This window comes from Leopardus geoffroyi, chromosome X (assembly GCF_018350155.1).
Source record: "Leopardus geoffroyi isolate Oge1 chromosome X, O.geoffroyi_Oge1_pat1.0, whole genome shotgun sequence".
NCBI lineage: Eukaryota > Metazoa > Chordata > Mammalia > Carnivora > Felidae > Leopardus > Leopardus geoffroyi.
Genome location: NC_059343.1, coordinates 83158218 through 83168637, shown reverse-complemented (window position 1 = coordinate 83168637; position 10420 = coordinate 83158218). Strand labels below are relative to the sequence as shown.

The window sequence follows — 10420 nt, the reverse complement described above, 5'->3', positions numbered from 1 at the left end:
AAACCTCACCTCTGCTCCACATCTGGTAAGCTTATTAGAAAACCTAAATGCCCCCTTCTTTGACACCAAATGGGAACCAAACCACATGAGTCTGTGTGCAGAAACCCTCACTATGTCCCCACCCTTTATACACCATAAAAATCCCAAATCCCCTTTCTTTATTTTCTCAATACATTTTTAAATGATCTTGCGAGTTCCACTGTGCTCTCCCTAGCAGACACATTATGTGCACATTACATGCCTCTTTCTGTGTGTTTGGCACCATCAGTCTTGATATCTGCATCAAATTCTAGGTGGAAATTTATCCTATTTCTTCAGGTGGCTACAAAAAAGGGACATATTGGAAAGAATGTAATGTACTCATATACTGAGTATTAAGTTGAGGATGACAAGGAAATGTTTATTGCCAGATCTAACTGGTATTTCAACTTTGCTCACTGTACACTCAGATACATGAAAATATGTAGGGATTATATATATATTATATATATATTATATATATATTATATAATATATAATGTATTATATATTATATATTATATATATTATATATATATAATATATATATGTTGTATATATAATTGGTCTGGCCATCCTCATTGGATCCATCTACACCTGGCATTGCCTAGTTCACTACCCTCTGACTGTCTTGTTGAGAAAGCACAGCTTTTCACAATGGCCTTGCCATGCACCCAATCATTCTCTTATTATGAAGTTTTGGGCACATGAATGGTTGGAGGGTGGGATGGGGAGGCAAGTGGCAGTGGTGGCATATTTGGCCCTGTGGCACTGGAGAAAAGGTTCCTAGAATAAAACTCAAATGGCTTCTTCTGGACCTTTATTTGATGCTACTGGAAGGTAAATGCTCTAAGCTGTGCCCTGGATTAGTGATATCCTAAGTTTGACTGGTCCTGGTTGTTTTCAGAGGGTGAATGCCTGACATCAACTGCTTGGACCTGTGATCCATTTTATTTTACCCATGTCCTTGTGGTCCCTGTTGATTATTATCTCTTTTGTCTGAGCATTGCTATATTAGATACTCGTATATTTACACAAACACATATATGTGTAACATATATATTCAAAAATAATAACAAAATACAAAATGCACAATAAATACAAATGAATAATGGCCTTTGGCTGGAGAAAAGAGAACAAAGATATTGTGGACATCCAAACCTTAGTTTGAAGGCTTCCTCTGGGATCTTTCCCTTGTTCTGAAGGGAAGGAGTTGAGACATCAGAAGAGCCAGATCCCAGAGTTTCATTCCCAGGCCACCCAGCCTCCACCTTCTTAGCCTTTCTGAAAATCCAGAAACACCCATCTGTAACCCACTTAGTGATTCCCAAACCTCACCTTGAGCATAGTGAAGACCTGACCAGCTGTGGTGTAGTTCCACTCATTGTCCTGAAGACACCTGGAGTGGGAGAACAGGTGATCTCCATTAGTAACATAGTAGAGAGATGCTGACCATGCAGTACTAAATCTATGTCACTTTTTTTTTTTTTTTTTTTTTTTTTGCCAGGACATATGTACCAGTATGTGCACTATGTGTTATAATGAAGAAAGACCTAGTGAAAATGTCTATCACTAAGTTCCATGCCCACTAAAATTCAAAAATAGAGTTGTTTAAAAAACAGCTTAATAAAAATAAAGACAATAAAAAATTAACAAATCAACATTTAAAAATATAATTTTATAATCACTTTTAAATTGTTATAATGTACATATTGTATTCACCATTTTAAGGTGAAGTAAGCACAGTTAGTTCAAGGTCTTTCCAGTATATTCACAAGATTTTGTAATAATCACAATTCCACAATCTAATACCAAAGCATTTTTTTTTATCACCTTAAATAAAACTCCTTACTCACTAGCAGTCACTTCCTAATCCTCCTTTTTCCTGGACGCTGGTAATCATCATCATCATCATTATTATTATTACTATTAGTACTTTTTAAGTGTTTATTTCGAGAGAGAGCGGGAGTGGGGTAGTGGCAGAAAGAGAGTGAGAGAGAGAATCCCAAGCAGGTCACATGGGGCTTGATCTCATGAACATTGAGACCATGACCTGAGCTGAAATCAAGAGTCAGACACTTAACTAACTGAGCCACCCGGGTGCCCCAATACTGTAATCATTATTCTGCTATCCATCTCAATGGATTTGTCTATTTGGGCATTTCAGACAAATGGACTCACATAATATGTGGTCTTTGTTCCTGGATTCTTTTATTTAGCATAATTGTTTTAAGGTTCTTCCATGTACAAACATGTATGAAAACTCCATTATGTTTTATTGTTGAATAATAGTCCATTGTATGAATATATCACATTTTATTCATTTATTCATAAATTGATGGGTGTTTGGGTTGTTTCCACTTTTTGGCTATTATGAATAATGCTGCTATGAATATTTTTTTAATGTTTATTTATTTTTGAGAGCAAGAGAACAGGAGCTGGGGGAGCGGGTGCAGGGAGAGAGGGAGACAGAGGACCCAAAGTGGGATCTGTGTTGAGGGAAGAGAGCTGGATGCAGGGCTCCAACTCACAAACTGCAAGACCATGACCTGAGTCAAAGTTGGACACTCAACTAATTGAGCCACCCAGGTGACCCTGAACGTTTCTGTACATGGTTTCGTGTTAAAATATGTTTTTATTTCTCTAGTAGTGGACTCTCTGGGTCACATGGTAATCACATATTTAAATATTTTTGTTTCAATTTTTTATTTAACTTCTATTAACATATGGTGTAATATTGGTTTCAGGAGTAAAATTTAGTGATTAATCACTTACATATAACACCCAGTGTTCATCACAAGTGCCCTTCTTAAAACCCATCACCCATTTAGCCAATTCCATGCCCACTTCCCATCCAGCAACCCTCAGTTTGTTCTCTATCTTTAAGAGTCTCATATGGTTTGTTCCCGTCTATCATTCCCCCCCATCCCATTTGTTCATCTGTTTTGTTTCTTAAATTCAATATAAGAGTGAAATAATATAGTATTTGTGTTTCTCTAATTTCACCTAGCATACTACTCTCTAGCTCCATCCACATCATTGCAAATGGTGAGCTATCGTTCCTTTTGATGGCTGAGTAATAGTCCATGATACATGTGTATATATACCATATCTTCTTTATTAATTCATCATTCTGTGGACATCTGGGCTCTTAATAATTTCGCTTTTGTTGATAATGCTACTATAAACATCAGGGTGCATGTGTCCCCTTAGAATTGATATTTTTGTATCCTTTGTTTGGGTAAATACCTAAGAGTGCAATTGCTTGGTTGTAGGGTACCTCTATTTTTAATTTTTTGAGGAACCTCCATACTGTTTTCCAGAGTGGTTACACCAATTTGCATTCCCACCACCAGTATAAGTCCCTCTTTCTCCACATCCTCACCATCTGTTGTTTCCTATATTGTTAATTTTAGCCAGTCTGACAGTGTGAGGTAGCACCTCATTGTGATTTTCATTTGTAGTTCCCCAATGATGACTAATGTTGAGCATCTTTTCATGTGCCTGCTAGCCATCTGGGTGTCTTCTTTGGAAAAATGTCTATTCAACACATGTTTAACATTTGGAGAAACTGCCAAACTGTTTTTCATAGTTGCTACACCATTTTCCATTCCTACCAGCAATATATGAGTGCTCCAATTTCTCCACATCTTTGCCAACATTTATTTTCACTTAACAATTGTAGCCATCTTAGTGTGTGAAATGGTATCTCATTTTATTTTGATTTGTATTTCCCAAATGACTAATGATGTTAGGTATCTTTCCATGTGCCCTTTGATTATTTTCATGTCTTTTTTATGTATACTGAGATCTGTGACCATTTTAATAGGGCTACTTTTCTTTTTTAAATTCTAAGAGTTTATTTTTTTATTTATTCTGGATACACATTCCTTATCAGATATATGATTTGCAAATATTTTCTCTGATTCTGTGGTTGTCTTTTCACTTTATTATAGCGTCCTTTGATGTGAAAAAAATACATATTTTGATGAACTCCAATCGATCCAATTTTTCTTTTTGTGCTTTTGGCATTTTATGTCACAAACTGTTGGCCTAATTTAAGGGCACAAAGAATTTACCCTTATATTTTCTTTTAAAAATTTTTTAAAGTAAACTCTATACCCAATGTGAGGCTTGAATTCATGACCCTGGTATGAAGAGTTGCATGTTCTGCAGACTGATCCAGCCAGGAACCCCTCTTTTAAGACTTTTTTGGGGTCTGCAATAGCTTTATTTTAACAGAGAGAAACAAGGCTGAAATAAGTTTACGGAGCAGATGGTGGTTATCTTTCCAAAGGGTGAAGTGTGAGCCCAGCTGGCAGTACACAAAGGTTAAATCCAAAGCCCAGATATCCTCTTTCCTTGTTGGGCCCTGCATCTCTTGCTCATGATATGAGATGCACAACCACACTGAACGAAGTAAAAGTTCCAAATGGGCAGATGATGAGAAAGGTGAGGGTATGGGATGAGTGGTAAGTTATGTTCTTTTTTCCTCAAATAAGTAAATCATATAGGATGGGGTTGAGGGCCAATCATGCAGTAGAATAGGATGAGAATCTAGGCTAGTTATAGATCTCTGTGCCTAAAGAAAAGAACAGCAATGATAAGGGAGAAGAGGGGAACAATAAAATGCCTGAAAGTATTAAAAAGAAAAGTTTTTTTTTCTTAAGACAAGAAACAGCATCTTTTGTTTTCCTCGCTGCAGTGGCCGCAGACTTACTGGTTTAGAACTAGGTCTTTCCCCCAAATCTTCTTGTAGATGCTATTCTCACGCTGGTTCTACAGAAGTACCCCCAACACTATAAGGTGCTTCAGTTAAAACTTCTGAAATATTGCAATGACATAATCAAGAGGTTTTTTGGGCTATGTCTTTATTGTACATGTAAACTCTTTTGGAACAGCTTAAGTTAAAGGATGAGCAGGAGTTTGGTTTTAAGCCACAAAGTTTCAGACACCATCCACAGATGCCTCTGCCCTACTTTATTCCATGTCCTTTTCTGAGAAATGCATTCAATGCTTGATTGTTGAATGGTATGGGCAAGATAGCCCACGTTGCACAAGGTGACCCCTGCCTCAGAGATGCAGCCATCCTTTGTCATGTAGATGGAGAACTCCTTGTTCAGCCTCTAAACCAGTTCAGGTTTTAGTCCTGTGAAACAAAACATACCAATCTGGTCAGTAATGCGCTGTCAGTTGGGGGCAGTCTTCCTTTTGAGGTTGGAGACCAGCTGAATTTGCATGCAAATTATGTGATGGCCCATGCTTTTTACTTCCTGCAACCACTGTTTTTGCAGGTCAGGACTGGTCAGGATAGTTGAGGCAATCTGGGTCCCATTGATTGGAGGGTTGGAATATATGGGATGCATCAAGATCTTCCTTTGTGATTGGCCTCACAGCATCTTGGCAAACCACAATGAAGGCTCCCACATGCTCACTGTATAAGCCAATGTTCTTGGTATAGGATTGGCAGAGACAAACAGTAATTCCCTGTTTGATGAAGATGAAGTGATATACAGCCCAGGCATCTTTTTGCCATCACCACTGGCAAAGCCTTGGTAGGACATGTAAAACGACACAAAGAAATTGTTTTTCTTCATCACTGTTGCTGCTTCCTTCCATTTCTCAGGGTAAGGGTCCACTCCTGGACTGTGGACACAAGCATGAAGGAGAACACTTTGCTGTGGCATTTTCAAAATGTCCTCTATAGTGCCTATAAAGTCACAGCTGCATGTCTTGGGGCCTTAGTATCGATAATCATGTAATTGCACACCAGCATCCCTGAAGATGGGTGTGTAATTTCTCCAAGATGGTTGGGCAGAAAGACATCTTGGCTTAACTTAAAAAATCTTTTCAAAAAACTGGCTCCAATCATCAAGGCTGCATTTCCAGAAATGGTCTGTATGGTGACATACCAGCTACTTTTCAACACTTCATTGTTCTCACTCAGGGCTAGTTCTGCAGATGCCTTACAAAATTTACCAAATCCTGCGATGGACAGGTATTCCTTGTCAAATTTTTTGGCAGTAATCTGGGCCTTTGCCTTCTGAACACTATAAGGCACATAAGGCTTTCCGTTATCATCTCAGTAGGCACCAACTACCATTTTTTTTTTTTGCTGTTGACACCTCTCTTAAAGGTTTATGTGACTCCCAGGATGGGATCTGGGGGCCCCATCCCAACACGGGTCCACCAGGAGCTGGCTCTGGCAGAAGTCACGGCAGCAAGGCCTCAGTGGAAGGTGGTGGCAACCTCAGACAGAACATGGCTGGAGTGCAGCACAGCCATGGTGGGTGGTGAGAAGACAGTGGGTAGCTGCAGGATGGAACAGAGGGCCAGTGGGCACAGACACCGCTTTTAAGATTTTTATGGTGATTTATGCTTGTACATGGTGTGAGATAGGGATACAAATTAATTATTTTGTGGGTGGATATCCAGTTATTTTTTTAACCAGTTGTTGAAAAGACTATTCTTTACTCTGAATATTTTTGGAACTCTGGTTGAAAATAAATTGTTCATAAAGGTGAGGGTGTGTATATTTGTGTGTGTGTGTGTACTTTAATTCTATTACATTAAACTATATGTTTATCTTTAAGGCAGTACCATATGGTATTGATAACTTTAGCTTTGTAGTAAGGTTTAAAATAGGGAAGTATGAGTCTCCCAACTTTATTCTTCAAGAACATTTTGTCTATTTTGGGTTCATTGGATTTTCACATGAATTTTAGTATTAACTCATCAATTTCTGTAAAGAAACAAGCTGAGATTTTGATATGGATAGCACTGAATCTGTATATTAATTTGGGGTGTATTGCCATCTTAACAATCATAAGTCTTCTAGGGGCGCCTGGGTGGCGCAGTCGGTTAGGCGTCCGACTTCAGCCAGGTCACGATCTCGCGGTCCGTGAGTTCGAGCCCCGCATCAGGCTCTGGGCTGATGGCTCAGAGCCTGGAGCCTGTTTCCGATTCTGTGTCTCCCTCTCTCTCTGCCCCTCCCCCGTTCATGCTCTGTCTCTCTCTGTCCCAAAAATGAATAAACGTTGAAAAAAAATTAAAAAAAAAAAAACAATCGTAAGTCTTCTGATTCAGGAGCATGATATACTTTGTACTTATTTAGGTCTTTTAAAATTTACTTCAATAATGTTTTACAGATTTTTGGAGTATATATTTTGCATTTATTTTATTAAATTTGTTTCCTAAGTATGTTATTTAAATTTTTTCCTGAAGTATTGTTGACACACAATTGTACATTAGTTTCAGGTGTACAATATAGTGATTCAATAAGTCTATACGTTATGCTGTGCTCACCATAAGTGTAGTTACCATCTGTCACCATACAATGCTATTACTATACCATTGACTATATTTCCTGTGCTGTAACTTATATCCTTGTGACTTATTCATTCCACAGCTGTAAGCCTATACCTCCCACTCTTCTTTACCCATTTTGCTCATCCTCCATCCCCTCTCTTCTGGTAAACATCAATTTGTTTTCTGTATTTATGGGTCTATTTCCTAAGTATGTTATTTTGGATGCTACTGTAAATGGAATGTTTTCTTAATTTCATTTTCTGATTGTTTATTACTAGTTATAGTAACAAAAGTTACTCTTGTATATTTATTTTGTATCCAGAAACAATGCCAAACTTATTTATTAATTCTAATATTGTTTTGGTAGTTTCCTTAGGACTTTACATATACATGTTCATGTCATCTCAACATAATATTATTTTTAAATTATTTACATATTTCACAGTAAAATTAATATACCTTTTTCATGAGCTTACTTTTTTTGGAAGTACAGCATCCAAATAGTTATTTTATACAAAGTAACTTCAAGTTCCTATTATCCATTCCTTCATTTCTCCTAGCTCCCTCTTATCCTTAGAGACTCTAAGCACTCACTTCTGAGATCACAGGAGGTTTGTCCAAGACTGAGTGCAGAAAACCTGCATCATTTCCTGCTGCTTCTGGGAGATGGTGGGCATGCAGTTTGAGAAGGGTGTGGGTACTGGAAAGGAGAAGGTGTTCTGAGTTTCTTTGGTCTTGGTATTCCTCACAATCAGTCAATCATTCATAATGCACAGACTGGGAGAAAGTTGGGCCCTCAGACAACTAGAGAAATGGGCAACCCCACACCCAACAACAATCCTGCTCTCACTGTCACTTAGCAATCAGATTCTTCCCATACCCTTACTGTGCCTGCCCCTGGATTCCTTGGCTGGTACTTCTGGTCCCCTACAGAGACTATTTTTGGAGGGATTGTCGACCAGCTTAGCTAGGTATGCAGATTTAATTCTAATGCATTTACCCTTTACAGCAGCACAAGGAATGGGCACTCCAATCCCCATTTTCAGGGTAATACAGTCAGTCACTGAGGTGTTATAACTTGACCAAGGTCACTCAGCTGGCTGGTGAGTGTTGAGGTCAGGAAAAGAATCTGGTACTCTGACTCCAGAGTCCATACACTTAACCACTAACCTAGAACTCTCCTTAGTTCTATCTGTTGTCTTTCCAAAATACTGAGAAAACCTCTATGCTGTACCACATTCCTACACCACTGGCCTCAGCCAGAGATGGGTGTTTGTTCCCATGCAGTGCACACAACACAGCACTTACTTGGAATTGCTATCAGAAGTCAAGATGAAGGTCCAAGTGAAAGCACAGAGAGAACCTTGAGAATTTCCTTCCACTTCAATGACAACAAACAGCAATGTCCCTTTAGAGTTGTACATACTTTTAACACAAGCAATATTCCCCATTCAGGGTTTTACCTGATAGTCTTGCAGCACCCTGATGGGAGCCAGATAGGTTTTTCACTGGGAGATATGAGGGGGCTTCAAAGACTGAGGGGGAAAAAGTAGGTATAATCAACTCCCAGAGATAGGACCCCCAACATGTATTGGATCCTCTGATAAATATGTGTTCACTTGATTCATTTTGTAAAGCAGCCCAAGATAAGGGTATTACTAGCTTATTTCACAAAAGAGGAAACTGGAAGGTTAGGTAATGGGACCAAAGTAACAGAGTAAGGAACTCAGATGAGAGCTATAAAATACCACAGCCTGTGCCTCTAACATGTAAGCTGTGTTGGGGAAGAAAGGCATGGATGTACATCAGACCAAGATAGTCTGGGGGCAAGGTGGGGATGGGAGAACACAAAGGGAATCAAAAGGGGAGGGAAGGGAAGAAAATAAAAGGAAGGAAGGGAAGGGGAAGGGAGGGGAAGGTAGGGGAGGGGAGGGGAGGGGAGGGAAGGGAAGTGAAGGGAAAGGAAAGGAAAGGAAAGGAAAGGAAAGGAAAGGAAAGGAAAGGAAAGGAAGTAACTTGGAAAGCCAGGAGAATTGGGAGGTAGCCAAGCCAGGGGCAGGATATAGTGCAGGATCAGGGGAGGGGACTCTACACTCACCTTCTTTAAAAACCCCATTGACAGAAAAATAGAGCAGGGAAGGTAAAGAACAGTTGCTAAGGCTCTCAGTATCCTTCTAAATCTCCTACCCATTTCTGACTTTCATGGTCTGCCTAAGGCAGGAAATACATGGTCGCCATCCAGATGCTCAGGTCTACCACATAGGAGTGAAAGTCATGCTGAGTTTTGGGCAACATATTGAGGGAGTCAACAATGTCATACTTTGTAGCTTAAAAGCTGAATCCACAGGTCTGTAGGGAAAAGAGAAGTAAGGGTCAGGTCATCAGCCTCTATATATGTTCCCTTCACATCCCCTTTCCCATGATGATCTTGCTTTATACATTTACCAGAGTCCTCAACATTCTTAATGTCCCTGATATCCTTGAAGTATTCTTCCAAGCTGTTTCTAGAAAAAAAGAGGGACAGAATGTGGTATATATGTTTCTAGGCAGTGTAGATGTTTCTAGGAGCTGACCCGTGTTTGCTGGGGAGACACATAGCCTAAGAGCAGAGTCTGAGCTGTGATACTCACAATGCTGCATCTTCAGGGTTTAAGGGAATGGTCAGGGAGAAGCAGGCCTCATCATGCCAAGCATTGAGGAGACCCTGTTCATCTCCAGAGTCATAGATCAAGTAATATCTGAAGAGGAACAAAGGCAATGGGCTATCTCTGTAGTTTGGGCCACCAAGGGGACATAAAAGTTCCCCTCAACCCAGTAACAGATTGATGCTTGGGTGGCCTGTCCCATTCCAGTCCTCTTCTGACTCATGGTCCCAAGGGTACTTACTGAAGCAGAAATGGAAGGATTCGATTCGTAAGAATCTAAAATCCTTTATAGTTTTCTTCATATCAAAAGATGCCTTGAAACTATGTGGTAGACAAAGCCTCCCTTGCAACATCCCAAATCTTCCTTGGTCCATCCTCACCTTACAAGGTGTTATTATCTTGGGGACTTCAATATAAATTATATTGGTATAACATACACCATATATATA

General features: G+C 39.4%; 1 protein-coding gene and 1 pseudogene across 1 annotated transcript; both read right to left on the bottom strand.

Annotated features, from left to right (window-relative positions):
• Positions 1 to 4925: 4925 nt before the first annotated feature.
• LOC123594406 lies at positions 4926 to 6303 on the bottom strand (annotated as a pseudogene).
• A 1625-nt stretch (positions 6304 to 7928) lies between these two features.
• LOC123594405 (nuclear RNA export factor 2-like) lies at positions 7929 to 10345 on the bottom strand. Its single transcript, XM_045471173.1, is given in 7 exon segments — positions 7929 to 8103; positions 8635 to 8707; positions 9425 to 9476; positions 9565 to 9653; positions 9766 to 9830; positions 9957 to 10064; positions 10146 to 10345. Coding segments are annotated over 7 exon segments (762 nt in total).
• Between the last annotated feature and the right edge of the window lie 75 nt (positions 10346 to 10420).